This window comes from Passer domesticus, chromosome 15 (genome assembly GCF_036417665.1).
Source record: "Passer domesticus isolate bPasDom1 chromosome 15, bPasDom1.hap1, whole genome shotgun sequence".
Lineage (NCBI taxonomy): Eukaryota > Metazoa > Chordata > Aves > Passeriformes > Passeridae > Passer > Passer domesticus.
Window position 1 is genome coordinate 9395527 of NC_087488.1, and position 25148 is coordinate 9420674.

The following is a 25148-nucleotide window of genomic DNA, read 5'->3' on the forward strand; positions in this document are numbered from 1 at the left end:
CTCAGTAAACTGCTCACAGAACCAGGTCAAAGACCTGCAAAACCCAGCTGGACCATATCTAGGAATGGTGGTCCAGCACTGAACATGCTTCCACAAGAATCTTCGTCCATTAAGTGGATTTAATTGCAGTCCCAGCAGAGATTAAACTGTGCCTGTGGGGAATCAACATAAACTGTTTTCCTTTCTGTATCTCTTTGTTACCTCCTCACCAGTGAAGAGCAGCTGACAGCCTCCTGAGGTGTGGTGCATGTGGAGCCCTATTTATTTGCAAGAACTGTGAAGTAAAGAAGTTAATAATTCACCTTAAATCTCAAAGTGTTCTTATTTAATTACATGCTGCAACCTGGATAGCAAACAAGCCACCTGTCATGAACTGCACTTTTTAACAAACCATCATAAAATGTAAGAGCCCAGTACTTTAAAAGTGTCCCTCTCTTGCTGACTGGTGTGGCAGGTGAGGTTAGGAGGTCTCCATGCTTCCTCTCAGTGCTGTATTCTTCAACAGTGGGAGCCTTCTTCCACTCAAATTGGTGTTCCTTTTCTAAGTTTTGCCCATTTTTCCCCTGCTTACATAATAAAGTGATTATTAACATTAACAATTTGGAAACAGAGATTTTGAACACCTGTTGCTGAAATGAAATTCCGATAAGTGTTCTTCCTTCCTTAATTGTGTAAGAAAAGGTTTCAAATTTTCAGAATTATTTCTGCTTTATCTGGTCCTTGCAGGAAGAAATTACTATTGTCCAGCAGTTTCACTTGTCTTGCTACTTTAACATGTGGTTAAGGGACCTCACATAACTAAAATGTAAGTCACATTTGTGACTTTGTGTGTTAGCTATGGTATTTTTCTAACTGGAATTAAATTTTATCTCTATTTCTGCAATTTTATATTACTAGATAATAAAAAAATAATGAACTGCTCCTTGCTGCCCTTGGGGCTCATCCCCTAGCTTCAATGACTTTTTCTGAAGATCACTCTAGGTATGCTTTTTGCAGTGTTAGACCCTTCTTTCTGGGAGCAGTTAATCTCCTTTGAAAACAAGAGGGCTGATTGGAGAGCAATCAGTTGCAATCTTGTTGTAGATCTTGCTCAGATGGAGTCATTTTATATCGTGGTCTGTTTGCCATGGCATGCACACCTTTCTAAAGAAGAGAAGTTTTATTAATAATAAAGCCACTGTTTAAGCAAAATTGACGGTATTTTAAGAACCCATGACAACTGATCCCAGTAAAACTAGGAGTTAAATTGGATTCAGAAGAGAAACCACACATAACAAGCCACGGATACTAAATTCTTTACTTTTATTTTTTTATTCAGCTCTGTGTTCACTTGAGATGAGTCATTCTTCCAGTGAGCTCCTTCCAGGAAGGATTCCCCACAATCCTCAGAATGTTTCTCTTTCTTAGTACTATTAAAGTTCTTTCTCTGCTATTACAGTTTCCTTTTGGCTGAAGTCCTCTTTGATTCCTCCCGAAGGATCCTTTTAAAAAAGGAAATGCAAAAGGAAAATTGCTTATTACAAATGTTCACAAAGACTCTAGTAATTCTTAAAAAAAAAAAAAAAAAAAAAAAAAAAAAAAAAAAAAAAAACAAACAAAACCACAACACTTTAAGATTAGTTGAAATGCAGATTTTCATCTTTCCAACCAAGGAACTTGAGGTCTTGTTAATGAGGTCAGAAATAGAGCAGCTGTTGCTAAAATGCACTTTGTTTTCAAACCTTTCCACTGGTTTATGACAAAGCTTAGATGGAGCTTTGTGTGAAGATTTAATATGAACTTAGAATACCATGTGTGCTGATGGCCACAAGACTGTCTTTCTTTGGCAATCTCAAAAGAAAATACCCTGTTTATCTTGTTTGTGTATTTGTGAATGCCCTGAGGTGAGGATGAAGAATAACTTCAAGAGGGAAGTTCATATCAAACACTGCCCCGCAAATGGTGTAATATTGCAATCTTCTGGGAAAATGTGGTGGGTGTCAGATAAGGGTAGAAATAGTGAACAGATGAGAAAATGACAATTCCTTATCCCTTTTGCTACACAGAGCATGGTTTTGAGTGGTATTTTCTAAGCTGACTTTTTTACTTATTCTCTTATGTGAAATAAAGCATGAAGAAGAGACAGCAGAATATACAGAGCTCAAATATTGCACGTAAAAGAACTGTGTAGAACTCAACAGATCTGCTTGAAACACAGCACCAAGGAACATGCAAGGTGCAGACATCAGGTGTAGGCTTTGGGTTTTGGAAAGCAGAATTGTGCAGTGGTTGGGCAGAGGTGTGTGTCTGGTCCTGCTCTGCAGCCTTCTGTGTCCCAGTACTGCTTTAGTCATCTCTCTCCTGCAATAACTACATATTGAACACTGAATACAGGAGAAAATCAGAGCCTCTGGTGGATATAAGTCTGCAAACTCAAAACTGTTTCTCTACCCACAGCCAGATTTCCTACCAGCTGAAAAGGGTGTTAATAGCAATTGCTACCCTGTAGTGCCACTTCATTCTGGGCAGAAAGGGCCCAGGATTCTTATACCGGGTGGAGAGTGTCCCCATGTACATGTCAGGATTTTTTCTGTTCCTTGTAGCTCTCTGTGTGGAGCTCAGTCACATTGTTCACTTTCCATGTGTCTTGTTGCAGTGAAGTGTCTGTGATTCAATAAGAGGCAGCTGTGGGACACCAAACACTTCTCTGGTCTGATTTACAGTGCAGAAGAAAGGGTCAAGGAACTGGACAGCAATCACAACCAGACTGCTCAGAGCAGGGACATCATGTGCTCTCAGTTGTGTCCTCGTTTTATGAGGAAGAGAAGCTGCACTGAATGCAGCAGAATGAGGTGGGCAATGGAGATTTGAACAGCTCTAACTCTGACACTTAGCTGGGGCTTTGTTTTTCCAGCTAAAATTGTGAGCAAGTGTTGCTGCACACCTGCCAGGGTGCAGGCTCCTTTGTGCCACACAGTGCTTACTGCCAGTGTTGATGTGTGACTCAGGGACAGCACGAGCAGTGGGAGATGAGGGCTCTGTGTGACAAGAACAAGGATGTGAGTGGGTGTGTGCCTGCCAGGCTGTGGTACATGGTGCAGCTGCTGCGGGGATGGAACCAGCTCTGAGCTGGTAAGAACCACCCCAGCAGAGGCACGAGCAGGGGCCCAGGGGAGTGGCTGTGCTGCAGCCAGCTCAGGGATGTCTCCACAGGCTGGGAACCTGCCTGGGTTACACAGCAGATCAGCTCCAGATCAAATGCCTACCTTCTCTCCTGCTTCTGCTTTCATCCTTCTTTGTTCTTCTAAGAATTCGGAAAATGCCTCCAATGTATATTCCCCAGTATAGGCCACTTCCTGAAAAAGAATTAAAGTTGAGTATGTAACTCTTGTCCACAAAATTTTGGAAATAATGGCAAAATGGAGTGGAAGATTTTGGTTCTCTAGACTGACCAAACTCTAGACTTTTGTGCTCAGTTTAGAAAGCAATGGCAGGGGCACAGAAGGTTCCAACATTATATGAAAATTGAGTTTAAAGAAGAAGTAGATGTATATTTCTTAGAAGAAAATTATTTGTATAAAAAACAACCATTATTTTATGGCATTAGGTGGAGATGATCCTGCAAGCTACTGACATCAGTGGGGTTTTTTGTGCTTAACAATAAACTGCTTAGCAATATTCTGAAGAGCAGAGTCTTTTAAGTGTCCAGCCATGCTATTCAAAACTGTTCAAAGATTTTGATAGAAATTCAAACTCTGGAATAGTTTTGAAATTCACTGTTGCACAGCTTGAAAGAAGAGGACGAAGATGAGCAGTGACATTAATTTTCTTATTCTTCACTTTAAATTGTGGATTTCCTGAGGATTTTCTTCTGAGGAAGTCTAATAAAGAAGTAATTTCAGTTTGGAGCTTTACATTTTTCTGAGTGAGTCTAGGCACCATATTATGTTTTAAAGATTCCTCCCCAAAAAACCATTGCTCTCTAGAAGTATAAAAGGGTTTTGCACAAATTTTTTAGAAAAAAATTGTAGAAGTTCATGTATGTGACATTGGGAATTGTCTGCTGTTATCTGAGTGTATTTAGAAATAGTGGAGGCCTATTCTCAGTTGGATCAAGCTCACTCCCACTGAGACAAATAACGTTGTGTTACTTTACACTGGCTACTCTTACACCTCATTTGAGTTTGAAGGACTGTAACCAAAACAGACTGATGAGTTCACTAAAAATTGTACACTTTTGGTATACTGAAAGTTTGGTACTTCCATTCCATTTTAATAAAAAAGTGTGGCAGCTTTGAAACTACTTTTTAATGGTTTTTATGTTTGTAAGTTTAAGTTTCTCGAGAAAGATTCTTTTATTTCTCCAGAGGCAATTAACATTCTCAGCTGAGTCTTGATTTTTATCAACTCTGATGATGGCTGGAACACCAGTTTCTCAGAGCCTGAAGATCTGTAAAGCCAGAGAAGCAGCTGATTCCTGCAGTGGTTACTGGGGATACGTGTCAACACTTTTCATTACAGTAATCTGTGCATGTAAAAGTTATTTTTCTCACTTAACCCATAGAAACAGACATCTGCAGGAACCTGCACTGCTAGCCAAGTACAAGATGAAATCTCTGCACTTGAGGGAAGTAGTGCAAAAATGGTGCACAAGGAAGAACTGTAGATTTCAAATACCCTTTAATTCCAGAGTATTTTTAATTGTGAAACAATCCCTTAATGAAGGTTTTTACTTGTTTGGGACTTCTTTTGTGTGTGTATTTGGTTTTTTGCAAACTGACATTTATTTTGAGTATTTAAAGGGTTTCTGCTTTTCTGCCAGAAGACCAAACATTGTGTGAGTGTGCAGGACTGCACTTCAATTCATCAGAAGTTTTGCATGCACATGTGAGAGGAATATCTCTCAGAGATTAAATGAGAACATGGGTAAATGTCTTAGAATTTAATTTAAGTTTACTACTAAGAAGAAAAATGAAAAGCTTAGTAATGCCTTAATTATAGTGGTACCTTATTTTATTTTTTTACTTCAGTGATATTTTCTTTTTAATTAGATAATCTACATAGATGGAGAATGTAGTTATTTAATGGTTTTTTGCCTCCAATTTCAGCAGCATTTTCTAATTATTGTGTAACATAGCTGACTGATTATGTAGCATATTGCAAAAAATCATTGATCTTGACAACAAATATTTATTACCATTGGGGCTGGGATACCAGAATGAAGTAAAATTACTGGCTTTAATGTATAGTAGAGAGATTTAAATTTGAGTTTTGTGAAAATGTAGAGGAAAATAACAAGAGCAGTAGCAACATTTTGGAGACATTTATCATACATGCTCTGGAAAAAAATAGCACAAGTAGTTCTTTGACAGAACATCTCTTGTCATGGTTTGAAGTAAAAAGGCACTGCAGTCATTGAGAGGTATCTGTAAATTCACTCCAAATTCAGACTGTTGCTAGAACCCAACAGGCTGATTGGAGATGGTTAAACAGCGGGATGTGGGGCCCTGAGGACTTGTAGTCCAAGTGAGTAAATGAAACCTGAGCTCTTGCCAGAGCCTCATGTATAGGATGAGACAATGGAAGGGTTTTCCTCATGTATAGGATGAGACAATGGAAGGGTTTTCCTCATGTATAGGATGAGACAATGGAAGGGTTTCCCTCATGTGTAGGATGAGACAATGGAAGGGTTTCCCCTCTAATTCAGGTTCTTGGCAGCAATGTCTACTCAGAAGCCAGCGCTGAGCAGAAAAGGACCAAACTTTCCTAGTGAAAGGACTCCTTCCTCCCTGTGACGCCTGTGCAAGCACAGCCCCTGCCTTGCTGTGCAGCTGTGCCTCCACAATCTCCCCCAAGAGCTTCCTCCTCACCTGGTGATGTGAGCCGGCAGGAAAGAGCGTGAAGAACGGATAGCGGTCCAGCCCCACGCCCAGGATGTCATTTGCTGTGACATCAATCTTTGCAATCATTACATCTTTGTGACTTTCATACTGCTCTCCCAGCTTATCCCAGATTGGCAGGAGTTTTCTGCACTCATGGGACCAAGGAGCATCTGCAAATTTAAGAATAAAATTATAAGGACACAGCAGTGCATGTGATGATGCAATCACCGGGACCTGTCGAGCCCTTCAGGTTAACACAGTTTGTGGTAAATAACTGCTTGAAACTATTTGCCCTTCATGAATTTCACATTTCCATGTAGTGATAACTAGTTATTCACTAATACATGTCTGATAGCAGTGCTGCTTTAGCTCTCTTTACCCTCATGACTGTAACAAACACAGAACTTGGATACTTTGCTGGAGGGCTGTGCCAGATAACCAGTGCAACCCACGTTAAGTCTTGCATCATTCCCGTGCTGGAATACTTGTCAGAACTACAAAATACTTCCTGCATACTAAAATTAACTGTGTTCATAAACTATGCTGTGTTGACTCTAGAAAGAGGAGTTTGAGTCATGGTGCTGTTCTGACTCAGCACTGCACTGATGCAGGTCACCAGAAAGGCAAACTGCTGAGAGCCCAATGTCCCTTTAAAAAGCTCACAACACAGTTCCAGTCCCTCAGTCAGGAGAACAATGCTCACACTTGGTTCACACAGAATTAAAATTTCAGGAGCACTTGACTGAATACAGTACATTCCCTGACTTTCATTTCCAGAGAACTTGGTTCAATTCTTGCTTAGCTCATTCAGTTTGTTCATGATACTGAAATGTAAAAATTGTGTGAGTGACACAGCTGCAGCCAGCAAGGAGGGTGGCAGGAATGTACTACCTTTAGGAATTTCTGGAATTCAGGACAGTACAGCTAGTTGTTTATACTTCTGTTAGTGCTGTATATTTGCTTTACTGAAGTAACTGAGGCACAAACTAATCCCTGCTGGCTGGTACAAGGATAGGGCAGAGGTTTCTTGCTGGAAAGAGTCATGTAAGGAAGCCACATCCCTTGCAGACAGAGGAGGAAAAAAAGAGTTACAATTTCCTAAACCACAATTCCTATGTGGGATTTGATCCTAGAGCATTATAACCAGACAATCTCACTTAACTCTCCCTCTGCCCTTGGAAGACAGCCTGGCTCATGCTGTGCAACACGCTTCCATTGTACACCACGTTCCAGTCCTGTTGTCTTTCAACACAGAGATTTCATATGGTCTTGACCAATATTTACTGAAGAGATCCAGTGCCACTCAGTGCAACACTAAGTCAGCAAAGGTATCACAGCATTTCCACAGATATGATACAAATTTTTCTTCAATTCTTTCCAGAAACACTAAAATTTCATTGAGCTCAGATTCTGTAAAGTGCAAAGATTAGTTTGGTATATAAGGATGAGCTTTCATTTTTTCTTTCCAATTGATCATGTTATAGGAGCTTAAAATCTGAATTCAATGACAACACTTACAAAACATAACAAATACAGTCATGGTCTTATTGAAGATGATACTGTTGAAATTCTTCCCAACAAGCACTTTGACAGGCATCTTGTCCCAGTCTTGTGGAATTTCTTCACTAGAGAGATGTTGCTGAGCAGAAAAAGAAACATTGCTGTGAAAGTGCAGGGAACATTGAGAAACTGTACTCTAGCTCAAGTTAATGTGAGTCTGATGGGACATTACCTAATGTGCTCTGTTACTGTCTGATAACTCTTTTATATCATTACTTCCTGGTCAGCCATGGTTCCACCTTCTCTCCCTTCAGCAGGAGCTGGGATCTCACACCCCAGGGAAGTTGGTACTCAGAACTACTTGTCCCTCTCTTGAATACAGACTCTGTAGCAGACTGTCTGAAAATGATCCTTTGGAACACAGTTGTATTCCTCGTCCTGAGTTCTTGTTGGCCAATGTTCAGAAGCTGGACTACTGAACAGTTTATGTGTTGTGGGCTTTCAAAAGTGATGTAAAACACACCAGAAAGTGTGCATTGCTGCTTAAATCTCTGGCTTCACCACCAGTCATGGTCCCCAAATGACTTCCACAATTTACAGTGCAGTAGCTGGGAATTTCTCTTCTTTAACACCACAGCACAGTAGCAGAAAGGCACATGTGCCCCATGGAAGCAGATCTTGGTGAGGAGAAAGAGGCCACATCCCCTCTGCTTCCATCTTTCTGCTCCCTTCCAACACTAAATACAGGATTTACCTACTCACATTTCTTAAATTCTGCCTGCTCTCAGTCTGACTGCTTTATCTTTTCTGTCTGTAAATCACCCTGAGGAGCTCTGAATAAGCACAACGTTTTAATGTATTTTTCACATGAGTGTGATGATGCCTCATTATGGCAACAAATGCTGTATTTACCATTGGGAATTATCCCCCTGGGAAAATTCACTTTGCTAAACTTGCTTTAAACAAATACCAAATGTTAATCCCCTCTGAAACTGTCACTTTTTGATTTACTGGATTTTCCTGTAATCTTAAAATCTGTTGCAATGATTGTTTGTATCTCTCCCCAACGAAGGAAAGGAAATATCTCCATTATAGTATTGGAAAGATAGAGGCATAGGGAGTTTTAAAAAATAAAACTAAAATAAAACAGCTGTCATCAGTTAAAGTACTGGGCATAAATGATCAAGCCAGGATTTACATTGGAGGACTTGTAGTCCACCTCAGTTGTTAAATACAAAGTGCTCTGTCAACAGCTGTAGATGGTAGATTAATGCATTGGGGTGACAGTAAATTAATAAACCAGTGATCACAACAGGACACTGTTCTAATTTTAAAAGGGGGTGCTCTGCCAAGCTGCTATGTTTTAGCTGGTGTAGTAGAGAGCTGTCTCATTAGTAAAGGACATACCTTTGCTTTTCCATTTAGGTAGCTCTGGCAAAATTCTTTCAGGTTCTCCACGGTTACCTCATCCGCAGGCATCTTGTACCTGGCATCACTGCTCAGATTTAGGATTCTCACAGCAGGAACATCAATGTCCCTGATGCGAAAATACTCAAAAATCCGTCCATTCCTTGCTTCATTAGTATCCACCAAAACAAACAGTATCTGATGACAAAGAGAGAATCATGCATCTGGTTGAACCTTCCAGCTTTGGTTTAGCCATTTTGGAGAAATGGACTCTGGGGCTTGGCAGTGGGGTAGGATCTAACATTAGATTCAAGGAATTGTGGAGAATCATTTTTGGTCTCAGATCAAAACCCAGAAGCTCTGTGGACTTTATTACACCTTGATCCTAGTTAATAACAAATGCTAAAGCAGCCAAAAGTACTGAAGCTTTTCTCTCTGTCCCTTCACAGTGGTTTGCTATCACATCTTTCAGTAACACTTCTAAATTACCCCCCAAAGTGCTTATTACTCTTCTTCATAAATCTTAACAGGACAGAAGAGCTGAAACACCTGTAATCCATATGGATTTACCAATATGTGATATTTTACTACAAGATGACTTAACTATTCTTCAGTGCCTCATGTTCTTGGAGCAGGAGTAGCACCACGGAAAACCAAAATACTTGTGTGTATGACTGCCTATAACTGGCTCTATACTTGCAGACACGTGGCTGCAGGCAAGGCTATGCACATACCTTGCAATATTGCTCAGGTTTTGTAGCTGCCTCCAGCCTTTTCTTCAGGCAATATTCTGAGATCCTCGTGGTATTTCCTGGTAGAGCCGGAAATTGCCAGAATTTTACTAAAGCTACCTTTGGTTGGAAGTTGCTCCCAGAAAATTATATTTGTAAGATCTGAAACAGGTTAATTTGGAGCGGCTGGAATTAGTGCTTCTCTTTGTGGTCTTTGTGTTTTAAAGAATTATTTCCAAGTGAAGTTTATCTTTCAGCTTGTCCTTAACAAATTCAAATAATAGTTACTGAAACTGTTTTTAAATGGTTTGGTAGAGTTAGAACACGGACTGAGAGCAGTGTGTTTTTACCAGTAATATTGGTGAGTGGTTTTCCACTGATCTTTTGGCATTCCTACTTGCAAATCTGGATTCAGTGCTACAAACCTTTCCTCTGAATTCTGCAGCAGCAGACTGGTAGTTTTCGTAAATCTCACTGAATGTCTCCGAGTTCATTGGGGTGATCAGCAGGATGTGATTTTCAACAGGGACATCAAAAATCTTCACAGATGTCTGGGAAACAAAAGACTCAACATCTGCTCCACTCTTTGTAGGCAGAACAGTGAATCAGAGGCTCAGCATATCAGTATCCCTAGGCTGTGCTATTGCAAATTTTACTTTTTAAGACTCAGTTCCCAGTCATTTCCATAACCATTGGATTTTGTTTCATTGTTTTTAAGCAGATAAAGTAAGAAGAATCAGCAGCTGCTGAGGTTTTGGGGTTGATTTTTTTTTTTTTTTCTGTTCCAGGAAAACCTTATAGTTATTCATAGATTTTTACAGTCAGAAGGGACTGTGATCTTCTAGTCTGACCTCCTGTACAACACACAGAGAAGAATTAATGCTGAAAGTAAAAGATGGTGTTACCCAGGGAGGCCCAGCTGCAGCAGCTGTGGGCTGGGCACTTCCTTCCCTTCTAGGTGGCATCAGCAGCTTGTATTTCCTTCCCTGCACAGGACTACCTTTTTTCTCATGCCACCCTATAATCAGAGGCAATGGGGTGTCCCCAGGCAAGCAGGTATTTCCATGTCTTTCCTTCCCTACCTGCACTAGCAACAATTTCTGCCAGTTTCTTTCCTTCTTGCCTTGGCCCAGAGCTCCCTGTGGCTGTGCTGGGGTGGAATGTTTGGAACCCAGGATTAGGGACTGACCTTCCAACCTCCCACCCCACTGAGCTGCTGCAGAAGCAGCCTAGACTTTGTTGTTGGCTCCACAGAAGAGAGGTGTTTGCATGCTCAGATCTCACTCTTCCACCAGCCACTCTTCATCGTGACCTTCCAACACATCTGGGAAACAACATCTTGCCAGAGGGAAGCATCATTTGGGTTAGACCAAGAGCTGCATGCTGGGTTCTGCTGGCATTTCTAGACGTGTTTAAGAGTGGCCTTGTCAAAGCAAAGAAAATTCTCACTCCCTAAGGTGCACAGTAGCTCCCTAGGTCTCCTTCTGCATGGATTTCTGTCTTTCTCCTGTAGTTTTTGCTAATACAGTGAAAAGCACATACCTCAATATTATATTCAGTGACTAAATCCAAGGTAAAGGTTTTGATTAGCCTCGTCAGGCCCAGTTTGCTCTGTCTGCCATCTTCAAGCACTTCATTATGCACAGGTTTTCCCTGGACAAATAGTGAACTTGTGAGGTTGGTGGCCTTATCAATTATAGGAACAAAATGACAGGCTTTAAAAGCAAGAGTTTTATGATCCTCAGCAACTGAAATTCCATAGCTTGTAAAATGAATGTCACAGCTAGAGTGCAGAACAAGATTACAGCTAAAATTCAAGGTACAGCTGACAGTTTAAATTTGTTCAGTAATGTTGACATACTGAAAGATCATTCCTACATCTATACACACTATCTGTGAGATATGCTCGCTCAGGAAATCATTGGTCTGATTACTTCCTAGTCTAAATATTGCTGCTACTCTCTGCAGTTTTTGTTTTGTTGTTGGCCACTTGTTCTGTTGTGGACTGGAAGAAATTTCCTGGTCAAAAGCAACACACAAGAAAAGAGATGAATGTCTGCAAATCTCACTGAACTTGGGCAGCAAATGTTGATTAGAATGCAGATTGGAAAGTAAAGATATTATATCCAGATCCTTTCAGGTTATATATAAAATTTATATATAACCTGAAAAATTCCCAAACTACCTTTCCAGAGCCCACAGCTGTCACAACACCTTACCTGCTGGACTTTTGTACTCCTACCTTCTTAAACACAACGAGAGAGTTCCTTTGGACGCCGTAGTTAGCACAGACATCCTCACTGGCTGTCATCCCGAAAGGCATTTCTGGCACATCTCTGGCTGTCTCACAGAAAACTTCCACACTGTCACTGTGAAGTTCCTAGTCCCAGAAAGAGTATTTATTAAGACTTTGCCCTACATCCTGCTAAGATGTGTAGGAGTTAGAGCTCCAGGTGAAGCAGGGCCCTAAATGCTTGTGAAGTAAAAAGCCAAATGTAATTGTGAAGTGGATAATGCTTTCCAGGATTACCTAGGGGGGATCCTAGGAGTGCTGTGACACAGCTTGTGTTGGCTGGCCTGGATCAGCAGGGATGGTGGCGGGTCCCCTCTGTCCTCCCTGCACTGATCTCATCCCCCCTGCTCCCCCCTGGCACTGCCACCCTCTGCAAAGCCTTCTGCAAGCTGGGAGGGATGGAGCAGCAGCTGCTCCCCCTGCACAGCCAGCAGGAGGTGAGGGATGGCAGGAGGGCTCTCTGCTCACAAGAGGAGCTCACTGGCACATCTGGGGTTTTGACTGAGTGCTCTTCAAGGCAGGGACCTTGACTCCTGCATCATCAAATAGTCACTGTGCTGTCCACCCTCAAACTAATAGTAAATAAGCAGGATGAAAGGCAACAGCACTTCCAGATTTGATTTAATCAGACAATTATTTCATGCTAGATGAATAGTAATTTATATGCTGAGACCTTCCAACACATCCTGGCACTCATATTTGTGAGCAATCTGTGAGTAATTGAAGCCCAAATACAGCTCTTTATTTGCTTGGACACTGTTTTGTTGGCTTCCACCCATTAAATTTCTGACATGCCCTAGCTCATGCTCATCTATTGTCATTTCAGCCCTGAGCGAAACCAGTGTCCAGTCAAACACATCTGCAGGAAATATCTGCTATCAGTCTGGTTCAGGGAGCTCTCTGGCATCACTGTGATAGAAAGAGCTTCTCAATTTCCCCCAGCACTGGAAAACTGCCTTCCTTCCTAAATGGCTGCAAGCAGATTGCTGCAAAGCAAAATTCTGGGCACCGAGCATTTTCACAGTTTGTCCTGTTATGTTCTGTGTGCTCACCAGCTTCGTTACTATGGGGCATTTTGGTAATGAGTCCTGTTTTCCATATCCACAGAACTTGGACTGTCTGCTGTAGCCAGCACATTTGGGATATTATCAGTTCAGGTATGAATCCAGACATTGTGCTTTTAACTGGGCAGAGAGATATCAGAATAAAAGTCTCTTTAGTTAGAGAAAATCCTTGATTAAATTTCCAGATATTAAAGATTTCAAGGACACATTGGAAAAGCAGGAAAAAGCTACTCCTATTTTACTCACTCTGACAGCATTCCTATTGACTGTTGATCACTAGCATTCAGCCCAAATCCTAAGAATCTTATTCTGCTCTGGAAACTGGTAGAATTTGCTTGAGAAAGGACTACATGTGTTGGATCATACACAGTGGTAATATTTTATTACTTCCTATCCATGCAGATTTGGCCTTCTTCACATCAGGAACATTTGGGAGAGTTTGGCAGAGGCCTTTCTCTGAGGATGCAGGAAACACTGCTGGAGCACCCTGCTCTCAGAAGCAGATCTCAGGGTCTCTGTGCCCAGGTACTGGTTAAAGAAATGTGCTGTAGTGTAAGATTTCCTTATTTCTGCCTCGGCTGCTTGTCTAAAAGTTGTGAACAAATAGATAGAGACTGTTAATTTTTTTTTTTCTCAAATGTAGAGAAAACTGAGGGTCTGCATTTTTCTGGTGAGTTCTTGGTCTTTTGGATGTGTGGGCTCTGGTGGTGATAGCAAGCAGTATATCCCAAAGCTGGAACAGAACCAGCCTTTTTAGTTTTCCAGATAATTACCCTAAAGAAGCCAATCACTGCTAAATCATCAGCTTTTATGATGGCTTCAGCCTGATCAGTAGAGTTGATTAAAACAGTGCTAGGTCCAGTTCTTCTTTTTATCCATGTAATAAAGGCTGAGGCTTTTCTGACTCCTGTGGAAGGAAAAGAGAGTTAAGATGAAAATCAAAATGAATGACAGAAATTCCTGTGCAATCAGGACAGAGGCAGTGGAGGTGCAGAGGGATGCTGAATACAAATGGACTTGGGCTCCTTAGGACTGAGGTCAAAGCCGATTGACAGGGGGCCTGAGGTATCCAAGTTCAACCTCAGGTTCTAGTCACCACTTAAACCACTTAAACTATTGTGACTCTAGAAGACCAACAGTGGATTAGTACAGCTTTTTCTGAGACCTCTGCAAATGGTTTTATGTCCAGTTAAATGATTAATCACACATGGAGAATAGAGATGAGGAAATTCAGACAGGTAGGAAACCTGTCCTGCAAGATTTCATGTGTCCCAAAATCACAGTAAGCTATAAAGTGCTATCGACCTAAGGTTTAATCCAGAATGACTTCAAACCAATTGCAGATTTTATTGAACTGTTTGTTCAATTACATTAGGTGCCAAAATTGTTCCTTTGATGCTGCAGGAGGGATCTGATAGGCACAGAGACGTGTTAAAATTCCTCTGTGGGGCCATAGCATCACTTCAGTTTAGACATAAGAAACAAAGCTGAAGTGTCAAAGTTGTCATTTAGTTCTGGATTGTTCCATCTTTTGGCTTCCAAGTTACTACTACTACTTTTACTGAGATTATAGTCAGTCTTTTTATTTGGTAAATTGTCCTAAGCTTTCAGAAGTTTTAGAGTATTGAATCTCTTTAAAAATTACATTTTTAAACTATCATGTTTTCAGAGGAATTTGAGGCAACAAACTGAGGCTCAGGCCATTAAAATCTTAGCCCTTTCATCTCTGTATGACAGATAGGTTTGTTGGACCAGAGTAAGGATTAATTAAAATCATACATAGAAAAACAAAAGCTAAGTGTTAGAGTCAAGATGTATAGTACAAGTGGATTACCAGAGCTGCAAGTCCTGGTACTGTGCATTTTAGCAGTCTGACAAGATCAAAATTGAGTCAGACTGTTTTACTGCCACAATTTTGCAGCAGACAGCACTGCAACTAGTTTAAAATACTTTCTTTTTTTTTTTTTTTTTTTTTAAAGTGAAGCAGGCAGTCATCTGCTCTGGAGTGTACAGGCTGCAGAACAAAGTGCAGAGCAGTATCTAGTGGCCACATAGTGCTTGACTTCTGCTGTCTAAATGCAGAATTGAGGTCTTGTCACTTGTGTCAGTGCTATAGCTCCTAGGCATATTTTCTGTGTGGTTAATCTTTCTATTGAGTTCCTTTGATCAGCCTCTGTACTGGCCAGTTTCTGACCTTGCAGTTGTAACTGATGATTTCATGAAACCTAGAATGTGGCTTTCATGTTAAGTCCATTGCCAGGGACACCATTCAAAAATTCCATCTTCCATAAAGAGTTTAATTAATTTATTGATTTAAGCAAGGACTGCAGGGTTTTTTGTGCTATGAAGCATGTACCAAATCCTGTATGAGAAGTCACTGGGTGGCCATTGCACATTTCTAATTGCCAATGTTTGGCTTTTGGCTGAAAAGCCAAACATGGTACACGTGCTTTTACTCAGGGTTGCACATAAGCATTTACCAGTGAACAAAATGTAATTTAAGCCACTGGTGGTGGTACATGTCCTCCAAACAACTGGTGCTGCCTGCATGGTAAAAAGCACAGAGCAGCAGCCAGTTTCCTAATTCTTGCATCTTGCTAGAAAGTGTGCCTGAAATAGCAGCTCTCTGCTTCAGGGCAGCTATGTGTGTGTGTTACAATTCTCTGTACTCCCTGTTTCACACCAGAAAATCTGTCAGGTTTACCAGTTTCAGAGAGGTTTTCTTGTCAATGCTGTAGATTTAATCAGAGGCTGAAGGTGGGGGCTTTTGCTTTCAGGCATCAGCAGCTCTAATAGAAGTTCAGTATGGCACATCACGCTTTCGGTGGCATTTGTGCAGAGGCTGCTGTTTGCACAAGTCTAGGTGGTGGGAACTTGGTAAGAAATTCAATAGCAAGGAGGAGCAAGTTGCTAAAAATACTGAAGATCAGGTTTCAGCAGGAGCCACTGGGGGCTCAGCAGTTAAAGATATCTTAGCACTAGGTTGTGTACAAGTTCAGGAGGCAAACTTTGGGTTCCTTTTTTTGTTCGTTGTATTAAACTTGTGACTCACCTGTATGTGCTCAGAGTACACCAACAGATGCTTGGCCAAGTCAAGCAATTTTTATCACCTCTGTAAAAGTTCATCATTTTATGAAAAACATAACCTTTCTTGTATGTACTGTAAGTGAACAAAAATGTTTAATAAGACCTGGATTTCTGGGATTGCTCAAGTCTGTGATTGCCTTTGCTTAATAACTTTCTGTAAAATACTTCAAATTATTCCATGTTTTATTCTAAGCCACATATGAGCTCCCTCTGATGGCTAAATGGCAAAATTATTTTCTTTAGCTTAGGAAGTGGATCTGTATGTTAAGGACCCTGTGAATTCCCAGTTCTTTGTTAGATATGGTGTTGCTCCAGCCTGTTTCTGCAGGCACACTGCTCATGGGAATTGCAGTGGACCAGAAGAGTAATGAAGCAGTTTGGGGACCCAATTCTTGTTTGGCATAACTCATTAATGTTTATTGTAATAATTGGGAGTAAGTTGTCTTGTTTGGGCAATTCTGTACTCGGTGGAATAACACCAGTAATTAATTTGACTGTGTGAACTCAATAGAGAGAAGATAGTTATGCCCTTGGACGATGAATTCAGATTCAGGATCCTGTACTGGTACAGAGGCAATTGCATATTTAACACCATGGGCAAAACCTGCTTCCCACCTCGTGTATTTTTTATCTGAGCATCTATATTTTTCTTCTCAGCAGGGTAAAGGATGGGTACATCCTGTCATTACAGATCATTATCTTATCAGTGCATGAGACAGTTTACCTTTGCAGTCTATGGGAGCTTCCCTGCTGCCATTCACAAAAAATTTCACAGTAGGAAAGGCTTGAATATTAAATTCTTTTCTCAAGTCATGTTGGTGTGTCACATCAATTTTGCCAAACTGGATTCTTGGAGCTTCTTTTTTAAGCTGTCGTGCAGCTTCAGCAAATTCTTCAGATAAATTCTGAGAAGACTGAGATAAAGTAACATCTGGAAAAGGCCAATCAAAAGCAAATGGGTTACATAAGCCACAGTGTGAAGCTTTCTATGGAGGTTGTTGTGTCAAGTGGTAGCTGGAGGGTTTGAATGAGGTCTTCTATGACTCAGAGGTAAATGAGGGATTATATTTACTTCTTTATATTGGTGCTGGTTTGTCACCACTCCACATATCTTTGAACCAATCACGATGAACAACCAGCAACATTTCAATATTCTTTGGTTGGGAAAATATGTGGAGCAATTAAAAAGTAACTTGACTGACTATGCAGGATATGAGTTTAAGAGAGGTGAAGGGTAGAGTTAAATATGGCTCACATTAGAGTTAAATATGGATCACAAATGTGATCCCATTTTTGTAAGCACTTCACTGAGGCAAAGTTTGTAATGCAGAAAATACTTTACCAAATGAGATATGGAGGAGGGAAAGAGAGGAGCAGAGTGTGGTGTTTGAAAAGTGTTTGAAATATTTTTCAAAAATACATGTTTGAAAGGACATGTATTCCTCGTGCTGTCCTGAGTGCCAGCCCTTCTCCAGCTCAAATGGCAGCTGTGTGTTTGCTGGAAGGAGAGGGGCCATCCTGGGCTGGGCCCTGGAGCTCTGAAGTTATATTAACATGAAAAAATGACAAGAGAAGGAAATCAGGCACACAGATGCTCTGCATTCAAAGACAAGTAAGAGATAAAGGCCTGGAGCTTTATATTTTTGCAATTTGGGTTGAAAAAAACCCCAAATTTTAATTGAAATTGAGATACTCTGTCTTGTTAAATTTCTTTTATTATAAAGAACAAAACTTTTTTCTTTAGATTGTGCACATAAAAGTTTTTGTTTCTTCAATATACTTTGCAAATAGGAACAGATGAAAAACATGCAGTTAAATTTGGTTTCATAAAATTGTGTTTGTTCTTTTGTGTATATATGGGTGTTTTTGTGTATACACATGTTCAGATACATAACTGCACATACACCAAAGCATAAATGTAACAAAACAACTGTCTTTTGTTCTTTCACAAAATAGCAGATGCACTTCTCAAGAGCATATCTGGTGAAGACATTGACCAATGTGTTTGTAACCAAAAAGTAAATGGACATTTCTGTAAGAGTTCTAATACATTAAAGATAAATCCATATTCTAACTCAGGGCTGAGTTACATTCCTTGCATTATTCACCATTATCCTTGCTCTGAATCCCAGCCATCAATCATTTCCTTCCACCTTACTGTTGCAGCAAGTGTGAAGATTAGCATCAAATAATGCTATTTTCTCAAAATATTGAAGTGATAGTGCCAGGCCCTTCCACATCCAGTCACATCCAGACCCATCTTGGCAGAGGCTCACAGAACCCCTGCGCTGAAGAGCTGCTCCAGCTGCTAATAAACCAAAGAGTTCTGTTTGCAGAAGAAAACTTAGAGTCTGCTCAGGGGATACTCAGATACCATGTGATGAAGAGAAGGTGCTTCTCCAAATAAAGTAAATGAGCCTGAAGACAACAGTCCAAACACATGTTGTGTCCTAATGGCCTGTAAAATTAGTGTTTCATCAAATAAGCTTATTATGATTTTTCAAATAAATTTTACCCAAACTTTAATTTTCTATTTCCAATTGATAAAAATGGTCTTATGAACCTTTCCCTCAGCAGGATTGTAATTTGTTATCTCCTAGCACCAAAAAAGGGGAGCAAAAGTATCTCCAGTTGTACCTCAACATGCTTTAGAGACAACAGCAGAAAGCCTGCAAATCTGACCTGTCAATGTAAGAAATTGCATGTCTACCCTATAAAAACACTGTTGCTTCTAGGGACACTGAGTGTTGAACCTTTATGATTTTTTTTATTTTTTTTTCTGAAAAAGATTGCAGAGGTGGACTATTCAATAAGCCATGGAGTACTTGCCATGCAATTTGAGAGTGCTGATACACAGAGACTGCAGGTGGCAGGGCTAGCCCAGAGCAGTTACTGGGCTTTCCAGGAGGGAGGGTGTGTGGCTCTGGACAGACTGCAGCTGGAGCAGGAAACCCCATAGCAAACCAGGATCCAGCAGCTTTCAGCTAATTCTAAGTCAGTGTTTTACATCAGAGGCAATTTCAGTATAATGTTTTATTTTCTATTAACCTAAGGTTGCACAGCTGTTTTACCACAGCTGGGAATGTGGAAGCTGAAATGCTTTTTGCACAGTGAAATAAGAAGGGGTAGAACAAACTGTTGGTGAATTTCAGAAACAGAAGCTGAAGTTTCACAAACATAAAAGAAATATTAAGCTTAGACATTAGACATTTAGGTAGATTGTCTGGGCGGGGGAAGAGGGCATAGAATCCATTTTTCTCTGAAATATTTTAATTCCAAACGGATATTTTAGGAATGATGTCTTATCACTGAATGACCTGAGTATTCAGAGTTGCAGCTAACTGGGAATGTAAGCAGCATGCTTAGATAATGAGAGCTGGTAGAGTTAGTAACTGTGCTGCAGCTGGGAGAAGTGCATGACTCCAGCAGTCTGAGACAGGAGAACTTTAAGTACCATTAACCTGCTAACTGTGAGCACAAGTTCAGTGAGTGAACAGACAGATAAAAACTGTTTCCTTGACTACCCAGAAATCATGTGGAAACATCCATCATGCACCTTTCCCCTGCTTTCCTGAGTGATTAGACTCCTCTTCAGCTCTCCATCAATTCCTTTTCATTCCACTCATTCTCTGTTTGCCTCCCAGGTGCTTTATCTTTCAAGTCATTTGAGTGTTGCAGGAAATCATCACTCCTTTTATTTGGAGCCTTTTCTTGAGGTTTTTTTTTCACTTCCTCTGGTTTAGATTTTTATTGACACCGATCACTTCAGGCCGTGGGATGAGGAAGCAGCTGCTGGGGCTAATGTGGCATCACAGGCTCCAAACTCGAGGAGCATCAGCAGGGAACAAGAGCAGACACGGATAAGAGGCAGCAGAGCTGGTGGCAAGGTCACCAGGGAAGGCAGAGTGGGTGGCAGGACACCTGTGTAAGCCAGTGTGCTGTGCCACAGCTGCCAGAAGCAAGAGGCCCTTCAAAGGCTGTCAGCACATTGTATTAACATGGGAGAATGTTTCCATATCAGCAGTTTTAGCTGGGTTGTAAATAAAAACAAGGATAAAGTAAGGGTTTGAAAATTAAAAGTGGGAAGAGAACCAGAAATCCTGTATTTTGACTCTTACCTCTTCAGTACATTGACAACCTGAGTAAGCTGCTACTTCTGTTTCATGGTGCAGTTTACTGAGCTACAATATATTGAAATGTGGACAGATAGATCTTTTGCTGAGACATGAATGTGTTTAATGACCCTAAAGAATTCTTGAAGTGGGTGTACTTAGAAGCACAATGAGTTAATTTTCCTTTAGCTAATTGCTGGTGTCCTCCAATCTCATTATTCTGTCTGAATTGATGCTTTGGGGATTGCAGCAGTCATTGTGAATGTGCCTGTTGTCCTGCCAGATACTGATTTCCTGGCTGTTAGTTTCTGACATGGTCACAAAACCATTTCAGCAGTCCCATTTCTCATCTGTGCAGACTGCTTTTACAGTTGCACTACAGATAAATAAATTTCCCTGTAGAAGAGTCTTGAGATGAAGGATAGATTAATGTTTAACGTATCAGAGTAGAAGGATGTTGATCTTGCTGCAGTTGCAAGCTTGCTTGTGTGACCTTGAATTCTCCCCTTCTCTTCTAGAGTGAGATACAGCCATAACCTCCTGTGCTGACCTCTCTACTTCTTAACTGAGGTTTGCAATTCATTTGAGATTTCCTTCTATGTAAACATCAGGCTTTATTCTAAGTTTGGATTATTATAAGCATTCACTAAAATAAGTGTGTGGGAGACACCTACATGAGGGACCCATGCTAGTAAGTAATTCTGCTGCAGGTAACTGCAATTTCTTCTTAATAACATCACCTTCAGCTTTTGTGCCTTAAAAAGGAGAAGTTTCTTCAAGAGTAACCCTCATCTTGCCTATTAAATGTCATTATCTCAGTCACAGGTTGCAGGAATACTGTGGCTGACCCAATGCCTCACTAGATGTACAAATGTTCTGCTAGAAAAGGTAAACATCACCTTCTCAAAAATGAGAGCGTGCTTAGCACACAAAGCACAGCACAATGTCTGCACCACTTGTGTGCTTGTCTTTAGGTTATCCCCATGTTTATCTAGGATCTGAAAACTTTTCACTGGAAAGAACAGCAGCAGGCATTCTCAGAAGCCTGTGGAATCAAGCATTCCCTAGGGTCCGTGTCTGTCCATGAATTCTTCTGATAAGTTGGAAGAAATGGTGTTAGCATGTACTCTGAAGACTGTGCTTTTACTAAGTGTACAAACTGTATTCTCTCTGTGATAGACATATTTGTTAGAGTGATTGAGACTTTTTATGGTGCTTATTTGCTTTTCTCTGCAGTGAAAGTCAACAGAGGGATTATATTCAGGCAGTGTGTAGTGCAAACACTGAAACTCTCCCATGCAGGCAGCACTGATCTAAGGTCTACCTTCTGCTGGTGACAAGTGCTCTGAATTCCCTGTGCTCATAAGCATTTGTGTGGAATTCAATCCCCGTCAGTTTAACGGGGATTGGGAGATGCCCCAGCCTGCAGCAGAAGAGCACTTCCAACTGAGTGCTGAGATGAGGTGCAGGACACACATTGCTGGTGATGCTTGCATCGTTTTCAGACAAGTCTTGTGGCACAGGACAGCTGGGATGAGAGAGGAGGAGCGCTGGGTTCCTGGGTCAATGCTTTGCTCTCACACTGAGTACTTGCCCTGTGAACTTCGCCCAGCTCCAGAGGGATCTGTACATTGCCTGGCTGAAAGTCAGCATGTATTTATAGTAACCCTTCCTGAAGGAAGGCAGACCTGGGACACTGTCAGGGTGGAACTGACAGGTATTACAAAGGCTTGAATGTCACTGGGTAGACAACGTCAAAGCTGACCTCACCTGACAAATACTGTGGGACTGGTGAGTAAATAATATTATACAACAGGGAAAGCATTGGGGTTTTCTTATAACTGAGAGGTCTAAGGCACAGTCTTGAATGAAAGTTTGTAGCTCAAACTTTTCTGGAGTTGGTGCAGCACCAGAAAAAAATCCCATTTTCTGGGAATTCTGGGATCCCTTCCCACTCTCTGTCTCTGTGATCTCTAATGAGTCAGGAAGAAAAAGAACTCAGGTCTCACATTCATTCTGGATATCTGAAGCTAATTCCTGGTAGCCTCACAGATTTCCTGGGTATCTGGGCAATATTGTTTTCTCTCACATTACCTAAGTTTCTTTAATAGTGCCTTGTTAACACAGGTTGTTTATTTAGATAGACTTTTTAGAAGTAGCATTTAACAGATATGGGCTTTATGGCTTTTCTGTGCAGGTCCCATCTTTAGTCTCCTTGTGTTGTGGCAATGAAATTGTTCCAGCAAATGAGTCAGCTCATTCAGCATTGTGGAGTCAGGTTTCCTCCACCCCAGGGCAGTGCCTCACTGCAGGATAGTTTGTCACTGCCCCAGAGGCTGTCCAGTGGCATGTCTCCAAAGGGAGCTACAGAGATTGAGGCCAGTGATTTCCAGATAATGGATCAGTGCTGTGGAGCTCATCCCTCCTGGGAGTGATTCCATAATTCTTTCCAGGGACTGTGGATGCCTTTATGGCTGTGGGGGGAAGGCAATCCATGGGTTTTCAGCAAGGCCTTAGATTGACATGCTGGCCTTTGATCCAAACCAGAGAGTGATGAGGATCACTCAGGCAAGGTGAGTTTGGGGAGCAGATCTTCTCCTCTGTGTTTTGGAAGATGTGGTGGGGAAGGGAAGAGTCTGTTTGTCCTTCCCTTCTGAGGGAGCCAGGTGTGAGAGATCAGAGAGCTCCAAGACTGCCCTGAAGAAGGGGCAAGGAAGCCTGCTTTAGACCCCCACATCCCTGCAGTGCCCAAGTCCCTGGGCTACTATGTTCTGAACAATCCTTTCTCCATCTCCTGTCTCTTTCTGAATTTTTCCATGTCTGTTTTCCACTCATACTTGGTTGCAATCCTGAAGTGTGTTGCAATATCTCACTGTTGATAATCTCTGCCAGTACTGAGAAAGTTTGTTTACAAACTCTCCTCTGACCTGGTCACTTAGATCCTGTGCTTTGAAACCTCTTACAAAGGTGAGAATGCAGAATGACTAAGGTTTTTTCTGATAAGTTATTTTTTCACCAAAATTATGCATCTTCAGAGAAATAAAACAGTACACAATTGCAGATTGAATTTGGCAAATAGCTTTAAATCCTCCACAATTAGTAAACAAAATCTTCCTAAATTTCAACACTTTCAGGAGTATCTAAAAATTTTAAACACTCTGTTTTAAATAATTTTCTAATGTGACTATTCTGAAAGATTAAAAACACTTGAAGTTTTATAACCTTGTTTCAGGACTAATTAAATGTTTGGTATGATCCAAACATATTTTTAGTTTCCTGAATCTGTTAGTGTATTTTAGATTTTGTTGTTGAAAATACAAGTATTTTCATTTCAGGTTGACCTACACTACATTATTATTATTATTATTATTATTATTATTATTATTATTATTATTATTATTGTCTTTATTGTATTCTTTATGCTATGATCAGTTTTATTGTTTATTTCTATACTATTATGCTGCATATATTATTATATATTCATATTAATATTAAATATTTTATTTTATAGATTATATTATATTATGTTATATTTAATCAGCAGGAGTAAAATTCACATTTGATAGTGATGCAAAAGAACAAATTAGATGCACTTCTGCAAAATTAGGATATTGCCTTAATTTTGAATATCCCTTCCAAATATGGAACAGTTTGGGGGTTCAGCTTGTGCCTGTGTCTGGCACCTGCCTCCAAAGGGGGTCTGGTTTGCAAGTGTTTGTGTAATTTAAGGTTAAGGGGATGTGTGCACTGAGCTCAGGGAGTTTGGCTCAGCAGAGCCAGGTCAAGCCCAAGCAACAGAGACAAAGATTTCTCTGCCTTATGCTGATCAAAGGGTTTCTGCCACCAGCAAGCTGCTGGCCAGTGCAGATCCCTGTTTGGGACACGGGAGATTATGCAACATCTGAACTTTTAGATGGGTAACATCACAAAGATCTGCAGCTTGGATTTTGCCTTTGTGATCTACTTGATGGCCACAACTTAAAACAAAGTTAGTTATTCAAAAACCCCACCAATTTTGTGCCCAGAAGAAATGAAGGACTGCAAACCTGCCTCTACCTAATCAAGCGCTCCTTTCAGGGAAGAAGAACAATATAATGCAACTACAGATATCAAAATATTGTAAAAAGACAGTCCCTGAAGCCCAAAAGCTCGCAGAGGAGAGATGCCATCCAAAAAATCTCATACAAAGTGCTGATGAAAACGCAAGAGGGAGAAAAGCACTCTCTGATTAACTTTTGTTTGGTTGGGGTTTTTTTTAAATATGTTTTACCCATCACTGCTGTGAAACACAGACTTGCAGAATTAGGCAATGGAAGCAAAGAATGCCAACTCAGCACTGTCTTATGTAGCAGACTGGTATTTAACCACCCAAAAAAGAATAAATTACTGTAGTTACGATCAGAAATAGATACATAGAGGAAACCAAAACAAACAAGGACTACTAGGGGACAAAGCAATGGTAAAACAAGCATTCTTGAGTGCCCCAACATCAGTCATTCTCTGCAGAGCCACCAGGGTAAGGGAGGGGAAATTGATACTCACAGAACTTCACCAGGAGGTATTTGGTTTCCTTCAATGCTCTGTCAAAGTTGCTCTTTTTCAGCAGAAGGACATGATTCTCCTTCTTTATTTTGGGGAGCTTGGTTTTCTTTAGCTTTGCTTCATTTGGGCTTATGCTGTCTGCTGCCAGGAAGCCTGTGAGAAACAACAATAGAAGAAGGGAAAATGGATGTGTCCTCATCTTGTCCTGCCTTTATCCAGATACTGAGAAAGAAAGAAACAAAGCAGCATTAAGCAGTAGGGTTTGCTGCTCAAATGTCTGCAGCTGTATCAGCCAGACCAAGAGGCTGATAAGGTTGATAAGTCCACCACCAGTGGAGCCAACTGCACCTTTCCATGGGAAGATTAAATTAGTTAAGTACTTCCCCATCTTTAGTAGTGGTTCAGGGGTGGAGGAGTTGGGAAGAAGTATGGGGAAGTTGGGTTTACTGTGTCTGAAAATAAACAACCCCAGGAGAAGGTGAGAGAGCACAGGAGGAAATGCCTACAGAAGCACCAGTGGATTCCAAGTGTGCTGGTGTAATTGGAAACCC

General features: G+C 40.8%; 2 protein-coding genes across 13 annotated transcripts in view; one reads left to right on the forward strand and one right to left on the reverse strand.

The window, feature by feature from the left end:
• Positions 1-25148, forward strand: part of LOC135281231 (acyl-coenzyme A synthetase ACSM4, mitochondrial-like) — a 41299-nt gene that overhangs the window by 4594 nt on the left and 11557 nt on the right. For 5 of the 12 annotated variants that reach the window (XM_064389930.1, XM_064389939.1, XM_064389932.1 and 2 more), the window contains exon 1: positions 21658-21846. The exons of 2 other annotated variants lie outside the window; for them this stretch is intronic. The gene's annotated coding sequence lies outside the window, so the exon portion shown is untranslated. Of the gene's footprint in view, positions 1-21655; positions 21847-22508; positions 22629-22998; positions 23023-24976; positions 25076-25148 lie in introns of those variants that run through there. 5 more of the 12 variants (XM_064389937.1, XM_064389933.1, XM_064389941.1 and 2 more) reach the window with 4 other exon arrangements.
• On the reverse strand, positions 1199-25145 carry PDILT (protein disulfide isomerase like, testis expressed). The gene is made up of 12 exons (XM_064389942.1): positions 25104-25145; positions 24598-24750; positions 16668-16874; positions 13630-13763; positions 11742-11879; positions 11042-11152; positions 9925-10050; positions 8769-8966; positions 7380-7500; positions 5850-6031; positions 3246-3335; positions 1199-1481 (listed from the first exon to the last, which is right to left on the reverse strand). Exons 5-12 carry the CDS (start codon positions 11820-11822, stop codon positions 1413-1415), a joined length of 978 nt encoding a protein of 325 aa, XP_064246012.1. The 5' UTR covers positions 11823-11879; positions 13630-13763; positions 16668-16874; positions 24598-24750; positions 25104-25145; the 3' UTR covers positions 1199-1412.

What these genes read in the sequence shown, in the direction of transcription:
- PDILT (XM_064389942.1), bottom strand. Translation starts at nt 11,822, where the DNA reads ATGCCTTTCGGGATGACAGCCAGTGAGGATGTCTGTGCTAACTACGGC. An exon ending in CTCTCGTTGTGTTTAAGAAG is followed by an intron (nt 11,153 to 11,741) that starts GTAGGAGTACAA and finishes CTATTTGTCCAG; the next exon opens with GGAAAACCTGTGCATAATGA. An exon ending in TCACTGAATATAATATTGAG is followed by an intron (nt 10,051 to 11,041) that starts GTATGTGCTTTT and finishes TTTGTTTCCCAG; the next exon opens with ACATCTGTGAAGATTTTTGA.